Source organism: Glandiceps talaboti, chromosome 14 (genome assembly GCF_964340395.1).
Source record: "Glandiceps talaboti chromosome 14, keGlaTala1.1, whole genome shotgun sequence".
In the NCBI taxonomy this organism is placed as follows: domain Eukaryota; kingdom Metazoa; phylum Hemichordata; class Enteropneusta; family Spengelidae; genus Glandiceps; species Glandiceps talaboti.
Genome location: NC_135562.1, coordinates 20541259 through 20564825, shown reverse-complemented (window position 1 = coordinate 20564825; position 23567 = coordinate 20541259). Strand labels below are relative to the sequence as shown.

Genomic DNA, 23567 nt, shown 5'->3' with positions numbered 1-23567 from the left:
AGCTGTTACATGTGATGTGTTAAGAAGAACTTCAAGAGAGCAACAGAAGTCAGTGATTGAAAAGAACACAGGTGATGAAAGTGAAGAGGAACTGTGTGACAGTGAAGAAGGAGATATTGTTTTAGAAGAAATTCGTAGTGATACATCATGTACTAGTGACAGTGACAGTGAGAGTGACAGCGAATAAAATGAGTCTAGCCATCAAAAAGACCAGGGTGGTTCCCTTATTGTTCAAACTAGATCAGGTAGACTGGCTGGATCATGGAAACTTGCTTTTATATAAATTCAAGATTATTAATAAAGGGATTGTATTGCAAAGGCTATTCATCATTGACACTGCACTTCAAGCTTAATGTGAATGGTTTAGAAAACTGTGAGTAATACGCATCTGATCACTGTACAGTGTATTGAATACAATTCTGAATTTGCTGTCCCCATCATGAAGACACAAATGCCTGACACTATAGGTTTAAATATGTATGGTTTTGGAACTGAAAGCATATTGATTACATCTAAGTATTCCACAACATTCTGAATTTCTTTGCACTTTCATGAAGTCACAAATGTCTTACATTTACATGTGTATTGATAATGCATTTGGTGTAGGAAAGTGAAAGCTATATTTGTCAGACCTCAGTGTGCATAAAATCCTTAGTTTGCTAGCACTTCATGACATCACAAATGTCTGACATTAGATAGTTATTGTGTTATGAGTATAAATAGATATTTGAATACACTATGTAGGTGATGTGATGTCCTTAGATACTCCCCACAAATGTCCCCACTACAGTTTTTCACAAATCACGCATGTGAATGTGTGTTTACTCTGTGTCTGTGTTTCTGTGTATGTATCAGTGAATGACAGTTAAAACAACCACATCAAATGCCTTGGTATTAAGTGATGACTACTTATGGTGTCTAGTTGGGAAATAAACAAGATTATACAACATGCTACAGTAACAAAACAAAATTGTACTCTTTTTAGTTATTGTAGGGGGCAGGATATTGTGCACTTTTTTTCTCTTTTTTTTTTGGGGGGGGGGGGCATGAAATTTTTATACTTTTGAAAGGGGGGGCCAGGAAAAAAAACAAGTCAGAGATAATTTCTTCCCAGGCCCACCCCCTGCCGTAAATTCTGTCCGGTCCCTTACTGAAAAGCAGACAGGTACTAGAAAAGATGCCCTTAGGTTCTACAGGTATAGAGTCTGACAATATAATCAAGCGATATACTAAAAGACCCACAGCCTTAGAACATTGGTGTCTTGCAGACTATGCATCTACAAAATATAAACTAGATGTGAAGTATTCAAAGAATATCAATAGAACAATATAGGTGCAGCACGTCCAAAACAGCGCTCCACAAATCGTCAAAATTTTCGCCAAAGTAGCGTTGTACCAGGCTCACCACGTCAAGTAATTTTCATATTCGACTGACTGGTACTGAGCGTGACTTCTAATGCCAAGGAAGAAGCCTAGGAAAAAGAAATTGAGCTCAAGTACTGACAGCGAAAGCAACCCAGAACCGAAGCGTTGCCGCAAAATGGCCGCTCAAGCCGAAGCTGTGCAGTCTCCACCAATTGACGACCGCCTGACGGAAATACTCAACACTCTTGCCGTATTTGGTAAGAAAATCGATAAAATTTCATCCGTCGAAGACCGTATAACTGAACTGCAAAAGTCTGTAGACTTTATTAGTGGCAGTTTTGACACCTTCAAGAAAGAACTTGATGACATCAACGCACAGGCAGCGCAGTTAAAAACAGAAAACGAACATCTGCAAGGGCGACTACAAGCAACTCAACGAGAACTGAGCACCACGCAAGATGAAATGCATGAATTGCAACAATACACTAGAAGAAACATACTAGAAATAAGTGGAGTACCTCAACACGCTGGTGAAGATACCGATGACATTGCAATCCGAGTAGCAGAGGCAGTCGGTGTAATTGTATCAGCAAGCGACATTGACAATAGCCACCGTCTACCACGCCGGCACCAGGAAAATACAACTGAGAGAAAACAACCACCACCAATTATAGTGAAGTTCACGAGAAGAACAGTGAGAAATAACATTTATTACTCCAGGAAGAATTTAAAAGATAAGACACCAAAACACTTGAATCTTGATAGACAAGCAACAAACAGAATATACATTAATGAAAGTCTGTCTTCAGTTATGAAGCGCTTATTTCATCAAGCAAACGAACGACGTAAAATGCTCAACTGGAAGTTTATCTGGACAAACAACGGAAAGATATACACCAGAAAAGATGCAGATTCGCAACCCATCATGATCGCTTCAAGCAAGGCCGTCAACCGCATAGCCTGAACTGACAATTTCTCGAACATTTTAATCACTTTATCAGTATCACCATGGATATACTTTCTCAGCCTTCAATTCTCAAGTGTAGTTGTGATTCACTTTCCGTTGAGGATTTTAACCCAGGTAAATCCAGCATGCTGGATTCATTATCACTTTCCGTACTTCATTTAAATATTCGTTCACTCAGCAAACATTTCGATGATCTTGTTCCCCTGTTGAATATCATTAAGCATAACTTTCCTATTATCGCTCTCACAGAAACGTGGTTACATAACCATGTTGATTGTTCTTTGTTCCAGTTACCGTCATACCAACTTATCACTTGCAATCGTCAACATTCTCAAGGTGGTGGTGTCGCCCTGTATGTACATTCGTCTCTGTCATTTTCTCGTATCGATCACATTACCATCGCTAATTGCGAATCATTATTCATTGAGACGCTTTTCGGAAACAAAAAGGTAGTTATCGGCGTTATGTACAGACAACCGAACACCCCACCCCAAGAATTTTTGGACAGCTTAGAAATGTGTATCAACAACATGTCAGCCAGTAATAGGAAATGTATTATTGTAGGTGACATCAACATCGATGTTACCTCAACTTCTAATACTGTGGAAAAGTACATATCTCTCCTCAATAGTTATAACTTTGAACAGACAATTAGCATTCGGACCAGAATCTGTGAAAATACTGCCACTACAATTGACCACATTTTAACAAACATTACAGACCACTTCATTGAGTGTGGTTGCATTGAAACTGACGTCAGCGACCATTTCTGTACTTTTGCTATTGTGAAAAACCTGAAGTATGTCTTTAAACAGAACACTTCTTCCGTCAACTTTGATTTCTCAGGGTTTAATAAAGAAGCCTTTCTGACGGATTTAAGCAACATTTCCTGGCAGCCGGTCTATGAAAGTACTGATCCAAACGATGCTTACAAAATATTCTATGACAAATATTTTAGTATCGCATCAAAGCATGTACCCAATAAAAAGAAGTCTAAACGAAAATGCACAAGTACCCATAGACCTTGGTTGTCCAGGGGACTGCTTACATCGATCAGGAAGAAACACAGTATGTACTCAAACTTACAAAAATCTCCAAATAATGTTGAACTTAGGCGCCAATATAACTTGTACAGAAACGTCCTTACAAAACTCCTCAGATCAGCCAAACGACATTATTACAAAAACAAGCTTTCTTCTGTCAGTGGAAACACAAACAAAACTTGGCAAGTTATTAATGAGATTATTAACAAAAATTCTACCAAAGGAGATGCGCCTAGGAAAATCAAATTGGACAACGATGAGTTAGTGACTGAGAGTTCCCACATTGCCAACATTTTCTGCGAATATTTTACAAATATCGGCCCAAACCTTGCATCTAGAATACACACAACTACTAACTTCAGTCAGTATTTGAAAGGAAATTATGTCAATTCATTCTTCTTGAGACCTGTTGTCGAAGATGATATTGCCAACGAAATCAAAGGGATCGATCCAAAGAAAGCTGTCGGGTATGACTTCATTCACCCTCTTTTGGTCCAACATGCCGTTGATTATATTTCCCGCCCACTTGCACATATTATTAATTTATCTATTTCACATGGACTTTTCCCCGATGCTCTTAAATCTGCCAGAATTACTCCTGTTTTCAAAAAGGGCTCCCCATTAAATGGCGGCAACTACAGGCCAATTTCCATTCTCCCTACTTTAAGAAAGATTATTGAAAATTTGGTCAACAAGCAATTAGTTTCATTTCTTGACAAATATGACATCTTGTTGGAAACTCAGTATGGATTTCGGAAAAAACGTAGTACAAAACTTGCTTTGGCCGATCTTGTCTCGGATATAGCTGACAAACTTGACGATGGCCACACAACCCTTGGTATTTTTATCGACCTTAAAAAGGCCTTTGACACCATAGACCATGGCATCCTCTTACGAAAACTTGAGCATTATGGGGTCAGAGGACTTCCGCTCTTATGGTTCAAGAGTTACCTTCAAAATCGCCAACAATCCGTTGTCTTGGATTGGGAAACTTCACATCCCAGACAAGTTCAATGTGGTGTCCCGCAAGGTTCAATACTTGGCCCAACTCTTTTTCTGATCTACATTAATGACATTGACAAATCAACTAACTTCTTCAATTTCAGACTTTTCGCTGACGATACTAACTTATTCAAATTCACTAAATCACAAAATACTAATCTCAACACCATTAATGCTGAATTAAACTTGGTCAATGATTGGTGCAAGACGAATAAACTAACCATTAATGTCGAAAAAACAAATTACATGATAATAAAAACGCCTCAGAGGAGAGTTACCATAGATGGACATCTGTCAATTGGTAACACTCAGATAAAGGGCGTGACATGTGCAGGGTATCTTGGTGTATTAATTGACTCTAATCTCTCTTGGAAATCTCATATTAATAATGTTATAAAAATTATCACACCTAAAATTGGAATATTATCTCGCATTCGTCACTATGTCCCTAGATCTACACTAAATATTCTTTATAATGCAACAATTCTACCTCATCTTAGCTACTGTATAGAGATCTGGGGCAACACCTATACTTCTCACCTTGAACCTATCCTTAGATTACAAAAGAGAATTGTTCGCCTCATTACCTTCTCCGATTTCTGCGCTCACTCTAATCAACTTTTCCACCAACTAAAAATTCTTGACATAAATAAACTATGTAAATTTTTAACTTGTACATTCGTCTTTGACCTAAAACATAATCGTTACTCCCATGACATCACTAAATTTTTCCAACCGCTTCTGCATGATTATCCCACCCGTCAAGTCCTTGCAGGAAATGTTTGTATCCCAAAACATAATCTCACACTCACACAGAACCAAATTACATTTGCTGCTGCAAAGCACTGGAACTCACTCCCCTCCTCAATCAAACAGATAACATCAAGACAAGTATTTAAAAAGGAGTTAAAACAAAACCTCCTCAATTCTATGGCTGATTGATTGATTTAGCTTTTCTACCTTTGTATTTTGCCAATTTTCATTTTGTTCAATAGGTATTCCAGTTATAAGTGTTGTACTGTTTTTTTGTTTTTTTTGTTTTTTTGTTTTTGTTTTTGTTTGTTTTGTTTTTTGTTTTTTTAACTTTTCCCCATTCCTAGATTATTGTTTTCTTTGTTGCTTTGTTTTCCTATCAAATTGTATTTTTTTGGAGTTATTTCTTTATGTATGAGGTAATAGAGTATGCACTTATTTTGTTCTACATGTATATCATTTTTGCAACTCTACATATCTTCATTGTATAAAATGATTTATTTCATATAATTTGTTTGGGCCATGAAGGAAGATTAGTTCTGCTGAACTATATTTCATGGTCCCCACCAATTATACTTAGTTAGATTTATGAAATGTAAATACTTATTATTATGGTGAAAATAAATTATTATTATTATTATTATTATTATAATAACTCTAGCATTACTGCAAATGATGACCACAATGATGATGATCTTAAGCCAGACTCTAACAATAACTAAAGAAACCTCAATCCTAAACACTGGCAACGTGTATATATTTGTAGTAAAATCAAGAAACATGTTAATGCCAGGGTTAGTCGATAAGTTAACTAATAAAAACTACTATCGAGAGAAATTATTCTTATTCACTCCTTGGTGAGATGAGAGCACAGACTTGCTGAGTGGTTTTGTCTCTTATGAGGAGGTATATAAACATACCAAACCAAACATTGTACATAAAATCACAGCATATGGACATAATGTCGATGTACTGCAAAAGGCAATAGAACAATCACAACAATGACGATGACGATATGTCTCAATATGATCAACTTGCTCCAAGTACACAACAGACAGGTAGAGTTGATGCCTTAGATGGTACTACAGACAGTGAACACTATATACATGTATATTTCAACCCTAGCAACTCTGACAATATTCAGTATGATATTGGTCCTGATATTGGCCTTCCAACAAGCACTGTTGATGACACATTAACCATACCTGGTCGAATACCTGATGCACAATATCTTAAACTTGTTAGGTCACTGAATGTTAAAACAAAGGGAAATATTCAATCACATTCTGAAATAAGTACGGACAAAAACAACCATTTCATATATTTTTAACAGGTGGTGCTGGTGTCGGTAAATCAGTAGTTGTCAGAATGCAGTATCAAGCATTACATAGATATCTTTGTTCAAGTGAAGGACAAAATCCAGAAGATTGTAGAACACTACTCTGTGCACCAACTGGTAAAGCTGCATATAACATAAATGGCTGTAAAAATAACTTTGCTTTCCAAATTCCTGCAAATCAAGGATTTGACTATAAACCTTTAGACAGTGACAAACTAATCTCAATTACAGTTAAATATAGAAATTTATCTGTTGTCATTATGGATGAAGTCAGTATGGTTGGACATCTAAGATTTCAGGAACTCATTGGTAATAAGAAATTATTTGGAGGTATTTCCATACTTGTAATTGGTGATCTATTTCAACTAAAACCTGTTATAGATGGTTGGATTTTCCAAGATTTAGTTTGCAACTACGGTCTGTTAGCAACAAATCTATGGTAGGAATTATTCAGAATGCATGAACTTACACAAACAATGAGACAAAAAGATGATCACACTTTTGCTGAGCGGTTAAATAGATTACGTGAAGGAAACCATACATCAGAAGACAAAGAGGTACAAAAACAACACAAAGTTGATCAGTATGGTTCATCATAGATATAGATACATCTAATGGCACTAGTCTATACTCAATAAACAGACACATACACATGTCTAATATCACTAGTCTATACTCAATACACATAGACACATCTAATGGTACTAGGCTATACTCAATACACAGACATGTCTAACGGTACTAGTCTATACCCAATACACATAGACACATCTAATTGTACTAGTCTATACTCAATACACATACATACACACGTCTAATGGCAATAGTTTATACTCAATACACATAGACAAAGACACGTCTAATGGCACTAGTCTATACTCAATACATATAAACATACACATCTAATGGCACTAGCATATACTCCATACACAGAAATAGACACATCTAATGGCACTAGTCTAAACTCAATACATATATACATACACGTCTAATGGCACTAGCGTATACTCCATACACAGAAATAGACACATGTACATGTAATGGCACTAGTCTACACTCGACACACATAGATATAGACACATCTAATGGTACTAGTCTATACTCAATACAAATACATGTGTAACAGCACTAGTGTGTACTCAACACATATATACATAGACATGTCTAATGACACTAGTTTATACTCAATACACAATTATATACATGTACATAGACACATCTGATAGCACTAGTCTATACTCAACACACATATATATATAACACGTCTAATGGCACGAGTCTATACTCAATAAACAGACACATACACACGTCTAATGGTACTAGTCTATACTCAATACACATAGATATAGACACGTCTAACAGCACTAGTATATACTCAATACACAAACATAGACACATCTAATGGTACTTGTCTATACGCAATACATATATACATACATGTGTAATGGCACTAGTGTGTACTCAAGGCATATATACATAGACATGTCTAATAAATAGTCTATACTTATACACATATACATGTATATAGACACTTCTAATAGCACTAGTCTATACTCAATAAACAGACACATTTGCCTCACATTAATATATAGTTTGATTTGATAAATTTAGAGGTCACCTAAAAAATGTTTTTCTTCAAAATGTTGAAGACAAACTTCATTCATATAACAAAATCTCATGCTACAAATAATTGTATATGTTCATCACTTGGGTTTCAATGCTTATCTATGGACGCTGCACCACATATTGCTGAACACTGCAATATTTCAACTCAGCCCACAATCTTTAGGAATGTTACTATTCTGACAAACATAAAAAAGTTATTCTTTTAGAATATTTAAAACAAATCCCATTTATCGATGATATAAAAGTCAAAACTGAACTTCCACAAACCAGAATCTTAACTGCATTTCTTGGCTACATGGCTACATAGCGTAAGCTAGTAAATTGTAGTCTTAGTTTATCGACCATACGTCGAATCAGAACACTGATATATATAATGCATCAGATCTCTATTGACAATCAGGTCACTTGCACATGTTATGTTCTCATTCCTTATTACATATATGTCTTCGTATTACTACATAATTAAACATCTTGTTAAACTTGCTTTTTTTTCAGCTGCCGTCTCTGCCACAAGAAAAAGCTCAGCATTCAAGAACAGGCGGCAATATTTCTGTTACAGTCAATGAAGACAAAGATGACAGTCATCCTAAAACTATTCGAGAAGACTGCTTCTGTACTTCTTACTCATTCCAATATAAACATCCACAGAACACCACCATCCAATTACACGAACTTCTTGTGGATAAACTATACAATAACCAGATTACATTCCAATGCTCAGGCAATAACAAAGCTAAAATTGTAACTCTGCCACTGACAACTGCACAGGATTGTATTGTTATTAGTTTCCTTGTTTTCATTTGTTTTTCTAGCTATAAAATATCATACTCTCCCAAAATATTCCATCTTTCAAGCTAAACTTTTTATAGTAGAGTTTGTCAATAATTAGCCATAACTTTGTTATTATTAGGTTTACAAGTGGACAAACTATACAATTACCAGATTAGATTCCAAAGCTCTGGCAATATCATAACAAAGCTAAAATTTGAACTCATTTGTTTTTCTGGCTATAGATATATCATACTCTCCAAAAATATTCCATCGTTCAAGCTAAACTTTTTATAGTACAGTTTGTCATTAAATAGCCACAACTTTGGTATTATTACGTTTACAGGTGGACAAACTATACAATTACCAAAAAACTAGATGTCGATGCTCTGGCAATATCATAACAAAGCTATAATATTAACTCTGCCACTGACAACTGCACAGGATTGTGTTGTCAGTTTCCTTGTTTTCATTTGTTTTTCCGGCCATAAATATATCATACTCTCCAGAAATATTCCATCTTTCAAGCTAAACCTTTTTAGTAGAGTTTTTTAGTAGAGTTTGTCATTAAGTAGCCATAACTTTGGTATTATTAGGTTTACAAGTGGACAAACTATACAATTACCAGATTAGATTCCAAAGCTCAGGAAATATCATAACAAAGCTAAAATTTTAACTCCGCCACTGACAACTGCACAGTAACTCTCCAAACATATAGCGGATTGTGTTGTTCATTTCCTTGTTTTCAATTTTTTTTCTGGCTATAAATATATCATACCCTCCAAAAATACTCTATCTTTCAAGCTAAACTTTTTATAGTAGAGTTTGTCACTAAGTTGCCATAACTTTGTTATTATTAGGTTTACAAGTGGACAGTGCACAGGATAGACTGTCGACAGTCGCTCGCGCCTTTTTTTCCTCCGTTTTATCTAAACTCCGACCCGGCGCAACACTAGTCTAATCGCAAACTGATATCGAGGGCCGAAGGCCCGAGTTCGGGCCGAAGGCCCTCGACCATTCGGGCCTTCGGCCCTCAATATCAGTTTGCGACGGATCGGAGTTTAGATAAAACGTAGGAAAAAGGCGCGAGCGACTGTCGACAGTCTATGCACAGGACTGTGTTGTTAGTTTCCTTGTTTTCATTTGTTTTTCTGGCTATAATATATCATACTCTCTTCAAAAATACTCTATCTTTCAAGCTAAACTTTTTATAGTAAGTTTGTTAATAAGTAGCCACAACTTTGTTATTATTATTAGGTTTATAAAAGCATTATAACAATAGGACCCTGGAAGATGTCCAGTTTTGGTTCAGTGTTACATAAAGTTTTAACAAGTGTTACAAAATATTGTCTTTCTTAATAATGGATGTGTGCCATTTTGTGTGCTGATGACACTACCATGTTTGTGTGTACATTACTTTAAGTCAATAACTGCACTGCTGAACTATTTCCCATCGTATCTTGTAATGCTTGAAAATTGCTCAAATAAGTATATATAAATAAGTATTACTTTCACTTTTAAACAAAATTTTCAATAGAATTTTTGACTCGGGGGAATTTCCTACTGGCTGGGCAAGGGGAATTATTATACCAATTTTTAAAAAAGGAGACCCTGAAAATCCGGGTAACTACAGAGGAATCACTCTACTCAGCATATTTAGTGAAATTTTCACTGGTATATTAAATAAGCGTTTGTATAGATGGGCAGAGCAAAATGGCAAAATCCCAGAGGAACAGGCTGGGTTTCGTCGAAAATATAGTACAGTGGACAACATTTTTATTTTGAATGCCCTTATCCAAAAACATCTAAGTAGACGCAGATTGCCATTTTACTGTTTATTTGTCGATTTTCAAAAAGCCTTTGATAATGTAGATCATAAAAGGCTGTTCTATAAATTGAGTGATTGTGGGGTAGGTGGCAAAATGATAAATATGATTAAAAGTATTTATGTAGATGTCAAATCCTGTGTAAGAGTAGGGGACAATATGTCTGACTATTTCAGTTGTAACATTGGTGTTAGGCAAGGCTGCATGCTAAGCCCATTACTTTTTGTATTATTCATTAGTGAGCTGCAAACATGTGTAATGCACTCTGGTAACACAGGTGTGCAGATCGATGAATTGTACGATCTATTTCTTTTGTTGTTTGCAGATGACGTAGTTTTCTTTTCGAACACTGTATATGGCTTGCAAAGACTAATTAATATGTTACGTCAATATTGTGTTAAATGGAAACTGAAGGTAAATGTGGACAAAACGAAAATTGTTGTTTTTAAAGCTGGTGGAACTTTAACTAAAAAGGAAAAGTGGTTTTATGACGGACGTAAATTAGAATGTGTCAGTTTTTACAAATATCTTGGAATGCTTTTCTCTTGTAGAGGAGTGTGGGGCAGAGCAGTTCATACTCTTTCACAGCAAGCAAACAAAGACATGAACATTTTGCGTAAATTTTGTTATAATTTTCAAAATCTACCGTTAGGCCTGTACTTCAAATTATTCGATTCCCTAGTCAAACCAATCTTAACATATGGAGCTGAAGTATGGGGATACAAATACTACATAGTTTTAGAACGGGTACAGCTGAAGTTCTGCAGAAAAAGTTTAGGAGTTAGGACAACTACTTCATATTGCGCAGTGCTTGGAGAGTGTGGAAGACTCTCGCTCCATGTCCAGTGTGTCAAACGTTGTGTGAAATATTGGTTAAAGCTTATACACATGGACCGTTCCAGACTTCCTTTCAGAACGTATAAAATGTTATATATTATGGATAGAGATGGAAAAGATACCTGGGCATCACAAGTCCGTTTTTTGCTACAATCTTATGGTTTTAATGATGTTTGGATGGCACAAGAGGTTGGTAATCCTGAATTTTTCTTGGCATTGTTTATTTCTAGAGTAGTTGAAGTGTCATGCCAGGAATGGAATAATAATGTCCGGAAAGACAAAACTCTGTATCATTATGCAAACTTTAAATCATCATTACAACCAGAAATGTATATAAATGTATTGCCAAACAGAAAACTCATCTCTGCACTTGCACGCATTAGATGCTCGTCAGAAAATAAGCTTGCTTTCGTTAAAGGTAGACAAATCGATATTGAGAGAAATCACAGAATCTGTAAATTTTGTTCACAAAACTTAGTAGATGATGAATATCACTTTGTAATGATTTGTACTTTTACTTCTGACATAAGAACATGCTATATTCCTCAACATTATATTTCAAACTCTACATATCATAACTTTGTACTGTTAATGCAAACACAAAACAAAAAAGTAATCTTGGGGCTTGCAAAATATATTTTTAATAGTTTAAAAAAAAGAGGACCCACGACGGGATAATTTTCGTATTTTGTTGCTTTTTTTTTCGCCTTAGACACCTTTGATTTTGAGATGTGTAAATGTTTTATAAGTTATGTACCGAAAGGCCGGTGGCCTAGCTTGTACATGGAAATAAACTTATTATTATTATAAGTATATCTTTAAAAGTTCTAGGGCAGTATGTCTGAAACTTGGTCTGATGTTTGTAGAAATGTTATTCTGCAGAATTTGTTAAAAACATTGTCCCTTAATTCACCAAACCATGACCACGCCCTTAGCACGGCCAGATCCACTACATTTTGGTCAAAAACAACATCTGGTAGGCAAATGAGTAAACATTAAAAAATATCCAAATATCCTTAGCAACCATGACCACAACCATACCCACAGCCAAACGGTGATGTATTTCATGAAAATGACAACAGGAATTCGTAGACAAGTGAACAAAAATTACAGAAATATATGTAAATGTGCCTAGCAACAAGACCACGCCCATAGGAACAGACAAATAATCACATATATTGCAAAGATAACGACTTTATACACAAGTGAATGAACATTAACAAAATCTATCAGACATGTCTACCAACATGACCACACCCATACCAACTGCCAATTGATCATGTATATTGCCAAGATAACAGCAGGGTTGGATAGGCAACTGGATAGTCATTCAGCAAATGACCACCTATACCTAACATGGTTCATCATGTGCATAAACATTCTTAAAAATGTACAGTACAGCTGTGCTACAACGCCATTGGCGCTATTTTTTGAAAGTTGTCTTCAATAGCTATTCAATGATATACATGTATAATATATTGGTACTCTGGAGCAATTCTGGACTTTTTTTCTGGACTCAGTTTGGTTAATTATCTCAATACTGTCAACAAAAGTCAGCCATGCTACATTTTCAACCTAATTCACATAATGGGCGTGGTATATGCTAATACATGCCTATGGTATTGAAGAGGTTAATAGAATCCAACATTATTATTATTATTATTATTATTATTATTATTATTATTATTATTATTATTATTATCATCATCATCATCATTCAACAAGGCCGCTGTATTGTATTTTCCAAACACATTGCTCGTAAAAATATATCTCAAAAATATGAAAAAGGCATTATGATGGCTTTATAAAAGTAGTTTTATACAAAGATGTCTTTTTCTAGCAAATTTTATTTAAATACATGCAGATTTGAGGGGTAAGATCTCAAAATTTCACTTGGAAGGCATGTTTCATGGATTCAGCACTATTAATTTACACTAGAAAAGTTGCCTAGCTTCCAGCTTTTACCCAAAAATGCCAACAAAACGATTTTCCATGGCCAGCGACTTTTTCTGGAATTGGAACTAGACTAGATTGAACAAGGAAAAGCAAGTATTGTATCTCATTAAGTGGATGTGCAGTTTGGATTTGTAGTTTTACCACCAACTATATAATGCAAAAAATATGATTTGTGGAGCAGTGCGCTTTAAGGAAATCAAAAGAATATTTGGTAATATTTGACAAAACTTGCATTTTTTTAAATTTGTATGTCAAATATTTATCATCAGCTAACGCATAACAAATTAACCCAATAGTAATTATTCTTTTCAAATTTTTGCAAAAAATTACTGCCTTGTAAAGTATTCGACATTCATTTACAAACCAAAAATACACTTCTTTCTATGTTACCATGACAACATGCAATAATTGTTTGCTCTGTAGTTTGACTGATTCTAGTTTTATCAACGAACTCAAATTGTTTATATTTTACCACAGATATCACCTACGTCACAGGTCCGTGACTTGAGCCACTGACCATTTACTGTGACGTCGATGTATTTTAACGATGTAAAGGACAAAGTTTAACCTTACCGTATTTATCGTCAACCTCCGACAAGTCTTTGGTTCTTCTTTCCGTCGAAACACGTCCCTCAAAGGCATCTTCAAGCATCCATAATACGCTGGTGAAGGCAGGACATCAGGATAATTCACATCATTTGGAGGAACTGCAGGTGTAATGCACACGTTTAAGGAAATCAAAACAATATTTGGTAATATTTGACAAAACTCGCATCTTTTAAATTTGTATGTCGAATATTTATCTTCAGCTGACACAGACCGCATGACAAATTTACCTAATTATTCTTTTCAAATATTCACCTTACAATCCTTCAAAAATACCGCCAATGGCGTTGTAGCACAACTGTACAGTTTTTAAAAATGTTTATCCACATGGTTGTCCATGCTAACAATAAGTGTTCATTTGCTGAATGACTATCCAGTTGCCTATCCAACCATGTTGCTATCTTTACGACATATGCTATAATTTGGCTGTTGCTATGGGCATGGTCAAGTAGTTAGATATACTTGCATACATTTGTGTATGTTTTTGTTCACTTTTGTATGAATTCCTGATGTTATCTTTGCAATATACGTGATCATTTGGCTGTTGCTATGGGCGTGGTCTTGTTGCTAGGCATATTTACACATTTTTGAATGTTTATTCAATTGTCTATTAATCCTCATTGTTATCTTCACAATATATGTAATCAGTTGGCTGTTGCTATGGGCGTGGTCTTGTTGCTAGGCACATTTGCATATATTGTTTGAATGTTTATTCAAAAGTCTAATTAAACCCTGTTATCTTTGTGAAATACACGACCGTTTGGCTGTTGCTATGGGCGTGGTCATGGTTGGTTGCTAGGTTATTTGCATACATTTATTGAATGTTTACTCACTTGCCTACCAGATGATGTTATTTGACCAAAATATACTGCCATTTGGTTGTTGTTAAGGGCGTGGTCATGGTTGCTAGGGCCAATTTTGTCAAAATGTTTTGAAGAAAATCTACAGAATAACACTTTCAGAAACATCTTATCAAGTTTCAGACTCATTGACCAAGTACATTTTGAGATATAAGTTTTTGACCAAAAATGAACATTCTTACACCTAATTTGCTTATCACTCATGGAATCATTGTATGCTTAATATGTCTTCGTCCATACTTCCCTAGATGCATTCCCATTAAATTTCAGGTCAATCTGCTCAGTAGTTTTTGAATTATGGATTTATTTTTATCAAAAAGACACATTTTTAGCCCTAATTTGCATGTTACTGATGGAATTATCGTGTCATGAACAAATCTTACTTTACACCCCCTTAACAATGTTCCCACCAAATTTCGCACCAATCTGCTTAGTAGTTTCTGAGTTTAAATGTTTTGTCCAAAAATCACATTTTTTGACCCAAATCACACACCAGTGATGCAATTATTTTGATTTGAGCAATTTCCCAAGGTAATGGACCCACCAAATATCATGGCAACCGGTTGAGCGGTTTTTGACTTTAAGTTGTTTACACCACACACACACACACAGACAGACAGACAGACAGACAGACAGACAGACAGACGCCGGGCGATCCCTATCCCACAACTGAACTGAGGCTTAAAAAAACTACTCCCTGCCTTGTAAAATATAAGACCGAGTCTGGTGACAGGCGCCGGTCACGAGCACGTCGCGGCGCCTGTCACGAGTACGTCGTGCTCGTGACAGGCGTGACATTTGACATCCATTACGACGTGTTTCGGCGTCACGAAATGCACGTTCTTATCACCTTCGATATTGATCGCTCAAACATTATATCAGTTGTCGAAACTGTTAATTTACGTGTGACAATATCTGGGTTTTTTTTCCAACAACCGTGACTTCAGCTGCGTACACACATATACACTGTCACGTTAAGGTTATAACCGCATGTATGATGTATTGTAGGACACGATCTATGTGCAACGAGTAAAGGTAGTTAATCCAAAACAACTAAAGTTTGTTGCAACAATAACATTCATTATTATGAAACTGGCCAGAATTGAAATAAGATGGTACAATATACTGTGAGCGTGAGCAAAATAGCTTTAGGAACAAATACGTGAGAAAAAAAGAATGTATACTACAATGTACGATATGAAGTAAACCGAATCTATACTACTACAACAACAATAATAATAATAATAATAATAACAACAACGTTACAAGGCGATATAGAACAACTGGTTTAGGTTGAAAAGAAATACAAATACACCATACATCATGTATCGGCCGGCGAACGATATGTAGCCCAAGCTCCGTCATGTCAGTTTCACGCTTGCTCACGATTTAGACATTTTTTGAAAGTTCTTTGTATTCAGGGTACGAAGGCAATCATTTCAAAGGTAACCAGAGAGTGTTTTTTATATCAATACACACAGATTCCGTAAAAATCCCGAACCTGTCACGAGTACGTCTGTGCGGCCGAGTCTGCTGACAAGCGCCGGTCACGAAACACCCCGAAAATTATAATTGAATCGACATTCATTTACAAACCAAAAATACACTTCTTTTTACAACTTTACCTTGACAACATTCAATAATTGTTTGCTCTGTAGTTTGACTGATTCTAGTTTTATCAACAAACTCAAATTGTTTATATTTTCACCACAAATATCACCTACGTTACAGGTCCGTGACTTGAGCCACTGACCACTTGCTGTGACGTCGACGTATTTTTAACGATGTAAATGACAAATATTAACCTTACCGTATTTATCATCAACCTCCGATCCGCAGTCTTCTACTTTCGTCAAAGGCATCTTCAAACACCCATAATACTCGGGTGAGGCAGAAGGAGCTGCAGCGTTTCGCACACTGCCATCTTGTTGGGGACAAGATTAGGAGTCACCAAGACGTTGAGAGTTGTTGGCAATGTAATTTTAAAACTTGAAAATTGACCAATCAAAACGATTCTTTCTTAAATTATACAATTAGTATGCAGTGATTTAGTTTGTCGTAAACAACTTTAACCTACATCGATTGGTCAATGAATGGTGAACAGGTGATGAAGGCATGAATTACTACCCCGTCGGCCGTCGTCACCTGCTGGCAAACAAAGCCGTGTGTGAAATTGTCAAAAGTAATGCAGACAAAACAAATTCACCTTGATTCGTCCATGATCCACATAGATAAGGTATTTGCCAGGTCGAATAACAGTGTGAATAACATATTGCTAGATCTTCTGTCGCATAGACAATTATTTACACGTAGATAAAGAAGAGCTATCTGCCATAATCTGGACATTGCTAGGGAATCTATCGAATGTTAGAACGATAGACAATTCCAAACTTTAATTGCGATACAAAATTTGTAAAATCAAAAAGTTGAAATGATGCCATGTCCAACGTATCTATCTTTGAAATTCAAAACTTGCAGTCTCCTAATTATTGACTATAATTACTACACTAAGACAAAGGAGAACACAAATCATGTCGTCTTCAGTAACGCTACTATAACAATCAAAATTTGACATGTTAAAATAGCACCAGAAAAGGACGAAATTCAAAAATCTCCCACCCCACTTGGCTCCCTCAAACTTTGATTCAACTAATATTACCTACTTTCACATTTTACCTGCTACTTTGGTAATAAGCTAAATTCATAATGTTATAAGGAATTCAAATTCAAAATAAAAAGATTGATATTGTATGTATGTATGTATGTATGTATGTATGTATGTATGTATGTGTATGTAAGGTTAATATTCCTGGTAGGCCCATCGTCTCAGCTTGTAACTGCCCTACGGAACACATCGCGTGTTAGATGCCCTTTTACGACCTATTGTGGCATCTCAGCCTACCTGCATTAAAGATACGAACCATGCTCTTAAAATACTTAATGGCTTCCAATTCCAACAAGGTAAGCAACGATACCTTTTTTCTATGGACGTCAAGTCCTTGTATACTTCCATAAACATAATGGAGGTTTAGTTGCAATCGAACACTACCTTAATTTAAGATCTGCACTTGACCCTTGACCCACGTACTTCTTAGATTGGCTGAACTTGTTCTTTCCTGTAATTATTTTACCTTTAATGACAGGTATTTTGTGCAGAAACGCGGCGTTGCTGTGGGAAGCTGTCTTGGACCTAGTTATGCTTAGCTTGTTTATTTATGTCTTATCAAGAACACCTTATTTTTTCAGCTCGTATCAAGGGATCTTACCTGATCTATATAGACGATTTATTGATGGCGGAGTTGGTGCAGCATCACTCAAATTTGAGGACCTTATGCAGTTTATTAACTACATATGTAGTTAATAATCCTGCTATTCAGTATACTTATGATATTTCTGAACTAACTATCAATTTCCTTGACATCTCCCCTAGGATTGATGGTGATGATATAGCTACATCTATTTATACTAAACCTACTGATTCACATTCATATTTGCAGTTCATCACATCCTAATAAGTGTAAAAATTCCATTCCCTATTCACAATTACTTCGTTTACGTCGTATTTGTAGTAGTGATTTGGATTTCAGAGAAAGGTCTGCTGAATTTTGCATGTACTTCCATCAACGTGGTTATCCTATGTCTGTTACCAACGCGGCTTTACATAAAGTATCATCTTTGTCTAGGGAAGCTTGTATCAAATCACATGATCAGAAGAGTAACAACGATCGTCCCAGACTAGCTCTTACATACCATCCCTTTTCCACTAGAGTTAAAAAACATTATATACAAGCATTTTAACATCTTACGTTCTAATAGGGTTACCAATTCATTATTTCCTGAAGTACCATTAACAGCTTGGCGTCGTGATACCAGTCTTAGCGATATGGTGGTACGTACAGAACAACGTGAATTGGAAGTTAATGCTGGTTCATTTCCATGCGATCGTACTGGATGTGGTACATGTCGTTTCATTATTAATACTAATCATGTTTTTGGCCCTAAGAACAGTGTGCCTGTTACAAGTAGATTCACTTGTATTAGTACTAATGTAGTGTATTGCATTACATGTAAAAAATGTGGAGTTATATATATATATATATATATATATATAACTCGGTGAGTATCAATCTGCTAAGACAGTGCTCTATACCGCAGTGGCAGAGCGTAATAGTTTTGGTAGTACTGGAACTCTTTCTTGGGTGTAACTCGGAGTTTCACGCATATTGCGATCATCAGACACTCTGAGGCCTACTCTCTGGGTGTGCTGTATATATAGAGTGTAGACAATAGAAATACCATCACTATTGTCTGTGTCGGTGGGTAGGTGTTGTATGTGTGGAGGTGTTGGTTGTTATTGTGTGGGTTATTGGGTGCGGACAAGTAAGTGTTGGCGGGTTGTTCCATGTTGGGCTTTGATGTTCCGTTAGTTAACGGGTTTAATGGTTTAGGTGATAGATGCTCTATTGAAGTTGGACAAATAAAACTTATTCTCGTGTCGGCATTTGGATATCAACTCAGTTCTTTTGTTTAGTGTGGAACTTTTGTCTGCTTTAATAATAGTTAGTTTTTCGGTTAAACACAGGTTGCATCGTTTTGTTTTATTGGTGTATGCTTGGGCTTTCTTGTTGATGGACCAGGATACGGAAAAAGGCTCATTGTTTCTTTTCAGTTTCCAAATGTGTTTTGATAGTTCTGTGCTGTTTTCGTGTTTATCATGTTTGAATGACTGTTTGTGGTTGGCGTATCTCTGTTTGAAGTTGTTCTCTGTTAGACCGATATATACTTTTGTTTGTTTTCCGTGGACGGTGGCTTGGTATACGATGTTTTCCGTTTGGCATTCGCCGTTCAGAGGGCAGGTGTCTTTCTGTCTGCAATTACAGGGTTTTTGAGTGGGTTTAGTTTCGCTGTTGGAGATGGTGGCGTTATGCGCTTTGATTATGGTAGCCATGTTTGGCATGCAGCTATAACTGACTTTGACATTGTTTCTGTTGAATATTTTGTGTAACTTAGAGTCTGTTGGGAAATGTTTTGTGATTAGGTTGAGGAATCGTTTGCCTACATTGGTGGCTACATTTTTGCTGTATGGTGGGTTAAACCAGATGGTGTTTCTATTTCTGTTTTTCTTGTTTTTCTGCGTCGGGGTGCTGGTGTACGTGATGTTCTCTTTGTGGCCGCTGGTTTTTAGTGCATTTTGGTACAGTGGGGCTGCCTGGTTGAAGATGTGTAGCAATGGATCATTTGACGTCACAATGGGAAGCAACGACGGGGCCGAAATATGCGAACTGGTCGGAATATTCATGCTACACAAATTAGCCAAAAAATACGGTAAAGAAAACATAGGTCTATATAGGGACGACGGACTAGCCGCCTTCAAGAACATCACCGGAAGTAAATCAGAAAGTATCAGAAAAGACATAACTAAAACCTTCAAAGCCATGGGGTTAAAAATAACCATACTCACCAATCTGAAAACCGTCAACTTTCTAGACATAACGCTCAACCTCAACAACGGTAAATATTACCCTTACAGGAAACCCAACGACAACCCCATGTACATACACACGCAGTCTAACCACCCACCCATCATCATCAAGAACATATCGTCAGCCATCGGCCGTAGAATTTCCGACATATCATCCGACGAACACATCTTCAACCAGGCAGCCCCACTGTACCAAAATGCACTAAAAACCAGCGGCCACAAAGAGAACATCACGTACACCAGCACCCCGACGCAGAAAAACAAGAAAAACAGAAATAGAAACACCATCTGGTTTAACCCACCATACAGCAAAAATGTAGCCACCAATGTAGGCAAACGATTCCTCAACCTAATCACAAAACATTTCCCAACAGACTCTAAGTTACACAAAATATTCAACAGAAACAATGTCAAAGTCAGTTATAGCTGCATGCCAAACATGGCTACCATAATCAAAGCGCATAACGCCACCATCTCCAACAGCGAAACTAAACCCACTCAAAAACCCTGTAATTGCAGACAGAAAGACACCTGCCCTCTGAACGGCGAATGCCAAACGGAAAACATCGTATACCAAGCCACCGTCCACGGAAAACAAACAAAAGTATATATCGGTCTAACAGAGAACAACTTCAAACAGAGATACGCCAACCACAAACAGTCATTCAAACATGATAAACACGAAAACAGCACAGAACTATCAAAACACATTTGGAAACTGAAAAGAAACAATGAGCCTTTTTCCGTATCCTGGTCCATCAACAAGAAAGCCCAAGCATACACCAATAAAACAAAACGATGCAACCTGTGTTTAACCGAAAAACTAACTATTATTAAAGCAGACAAAAGTTCCACACTAAACAAAAGAACTGAGTTGATATCCAAATGCCGACACGAGAATAAGTTTTATTTGTCCAACTTCAATAGAGCATCTATCACCTAAACCATTAAACCCGTTAACTAACGGAACATCAAAGCCCAACATGGAACAACCCGCCAACACTTACTTGTCCGCACCCAATAACCCACACAATAACAACCAACACCTCCACACATACAACACCTACCCACCGACACAGACAATAGTGATGGTATTTCTATTGTCTACACTCTATATATACAGCACACCCAGAGAGTAGGCCTCAGAGTGTCTGATGATCGCAATATGCGTGAAACTCCGAGTTACACCCAAGAAAGAGTTCCAGTACTACCAAAACTATATATATATATATATATATATATATATATATATATATATATATATATATATATATATATATATATATATATATATATATATATATATATATATATAGTATTCAATTTGAACTTTTGTTCCAAACACAACTAGAAAATTTACCTGAAATTTTCGACTGTACACTTCAGTCTTTGTCAACAGATTGACCCACTATTCAGCACACGTGACCTTACAGGACACGTGAGCCTAATAAGGGGTCAAAGGTGCCTGGAAGTTTGTATCGTCCCCCGTCTCTGTTTAGTGATGGTTTGAGTGCTCGGATGTAAATAGCTTCTTTCACTCCCCGTTCAAAATATCTGGTTTCAGTGACCAGTATCTTCACTTCATTTATGTTAACCGAGTGACCGGGTGATTCAATGTGGATGTGTTGGGAGACCTCTGATGTGCTGGAACTAGGTCTTCTGTGTTCCAAAAATCTGGTCTTGAGTGATCTCTCAGTTTCCCCTATATATGAATCTTTGCATTGGCCTGTGTTGGTCTGGCCCTGGCAAGGAATTTGGTACACTACTCCACATACATGTTCCTTTTTAGTCTTGTCCTTTGGAGACACCAATAATTGCCGCAAGGTTTTAGTGGGCTTGATGCAGGTGTTTATACCGTGAGCAGTAAAGATTCTTTTTAGTGCCTCTGAAGTGTCCTTGATGTAAGGTAGGACCACTAAACCCTTACTGGGTTGTTCCTTCTTACGGATGGTCTTTGACTTTTGAGGCTGGATGACTGTGGCTTTATCTACTGCCCACTTTGGGTATCCACACCTATACAGTGCCTGGTTGATGTGAGTCTTTTCTTCTTCACGATCTGAGTTGTAGGTAATCACCGTATCTGCTCTGTGATGAAGCGTCCGGATCACACCTAGTTTGTGCTGTAAAGGGTGGTTAGAGTAAAAATTGAGGTACTGGTCTGTATGGGTGGGTTTGCGGTAGATTTTAGTTTTTAAAGAGCCATCATCCTGAATAACTGTGGTCGTGTCTAGGAAAGCCAGAGACCTATCCTGTTCTTCCTCGGTGGTAAACTTGATGTCTGGGTCAAGACTGTTAAGATGGTCAGTGAATTCTTGAGAGTGACACTTTTTAAGTTTTGTGTGCGTGTCATCCACGTATCTGTACCACCATAATGGAGGATGGGGGGCTGTTTCTATGGCGCGGAGTTCTAATTGCTCCATGTACAGATTGCATACTATGGGGGAAACAGGTGACCCCATAGCTGCACCATGAATTTGTTGGAAGAACACACAATCATAAACAAAATAAGTGCACTTCAGACAAACACGTGTGCTGAATAGTGGGTCAATCTGTTGACAAAGACTGAAGTGTACAGTCGAAAATTTCAGGTAAATTTTCTAGTTGTGTTTGGAACAAAAGTTCAAATTGAATACTATGGTTTACCAACACAGATGAATTTCCATTTGAAGATATATATATATATATATATATATAGGTTCAACTGTACGTCGTCTTGGTGATCGTTTCGTGGAACATCTCCGCTTGACCAGACAAAAGAATCGTAACTATCCCGTATCTATGCATGTTATTGCCAACGATCACAGTGTATCAGATGTCTATTTCAGGAATTTGTAAGGTTTCTGGTGATGAGAAAGTATTGAGGTTAAAGGAAGAAGAAATCATTTTCCGTCTTGGAACGCTGGAACCCCTTGGAATTAATAGATAGATTATTCTTGTCATTCCCAATCTAATCAGGTCATTTTTTAAATTTCAGGCGTATTATATTGGGTTCTATTTGGTGCGTGTGAATATTAGAACTTTTCCCACGTATAACTGTTTATAGATCACGCGCGGTTTTGTTCCATTACATTCAGATATGTTCAGGTTTTAACCTAACATTTCTGTATCTCGCCGATTTTTCCTTTGAAAAAGAATAT

General features: G+C 36.7%; 3 protein-coding genes across 3 annotated transcripts; 2 read left to right on the top strand and 1 right to left on the bottom strand.

Moving 5' to 3' along the window:
* The first annotated feature begins 1456 nt into the window (after positions 1 to 1456).
* Positions 1457 to 2329, top strand: LOC144445411 (uncharacterized). Its single transcript, XM_078134951.1, has one exon. The coding sequence runs from the start codon at positions 1457 to 1459 to the stop codon at positions 2327 to 2329; it is 873 nt and encodes a 290-aa protein (XP_077991077.1).
* A 533-nt stretch (positions 2330 to 2862) lies between these two features.
* Positions 2863 to 6912, top strand: LOC144445410 (uncharacterized). Its single transcript, XM_078134950.1, has 2 exons — positions 2863 to 4678; positions 6464 to 6912. The coding sequence occupies exons 1-2, from the start codon at positions 2863 to 2865 to the stop codon at positions 6910 to 6912; spliced, it is 2265 nt and encodes a 754-aa protein (XP_077991076.1).
* A 5172-nt stretch (positions 6913 to 12084) lies between these two features.
* Positions 12085 to 22889, bottom strand: LOC144445409 (uncharacterized). Its single transcript, XM_078134948.1, has 4 exons — positions 21896 to 22889; positions 16759 to 16872; positions 14056 to 14189; positions 12085 to 12111 (listed from the first exon to the last, which is right to left on the bottom strand). Exons 1-4 carry the CDS (start codon positions 22887 to 22889, stop codon positions 12085 to 12087), a joined length of 1269 nt encoding a protein of 422 aa, XP_077991074.1.
* Between the last annotated feature and the right edge of the window lie 678 nt (positions 22890 to 23567).

Bases quoted from the DNA above. Each gene is read 5' to 3' on its own strand.
- LOC144445411 (XM_078134951.1), top strand. From the start codon at position 1,457: ATGCCAAGGAAGAAGCCTAGGAAAAAGAAATTGAGCTCAAGTACTGAC.
- LOC144445410 (XM_078134950.1), top strand. From the start codon at position 2,863: ATGTCAGCCAGTAATAGGAAATGTATTATTGTAGGTGACATCAACATC. The intron at 4,679-6,463 runs GTAACACTCAGA...TATTTTTAACAG, and splicing joins AGATGGACATCTGTCAATTG to GTGGTGCTGGTGTCGGTAAA.
- LOC144445409 (XM_078134948.1), bottom strand. From the start codon at position 22,889: ATGGGGTCACCTGTTTCCCCCATAGTATGCAATCTGTACATGGAGCAA. The intron at 16,873-21,895 runs GCACCTTTGACC...GTCCCCAACAAG, and splicing joins GGGACGATACAAACTTCCAG to ATGGCAGTGTGCGAAACGCT. The intron at 14,190-16,758 runs GTAAGGTTAATA...TTACACCTGCAG, and splicing joins GGAGGTTGATGATAAATACG to TTCCTCCAAATGATGTGAAT.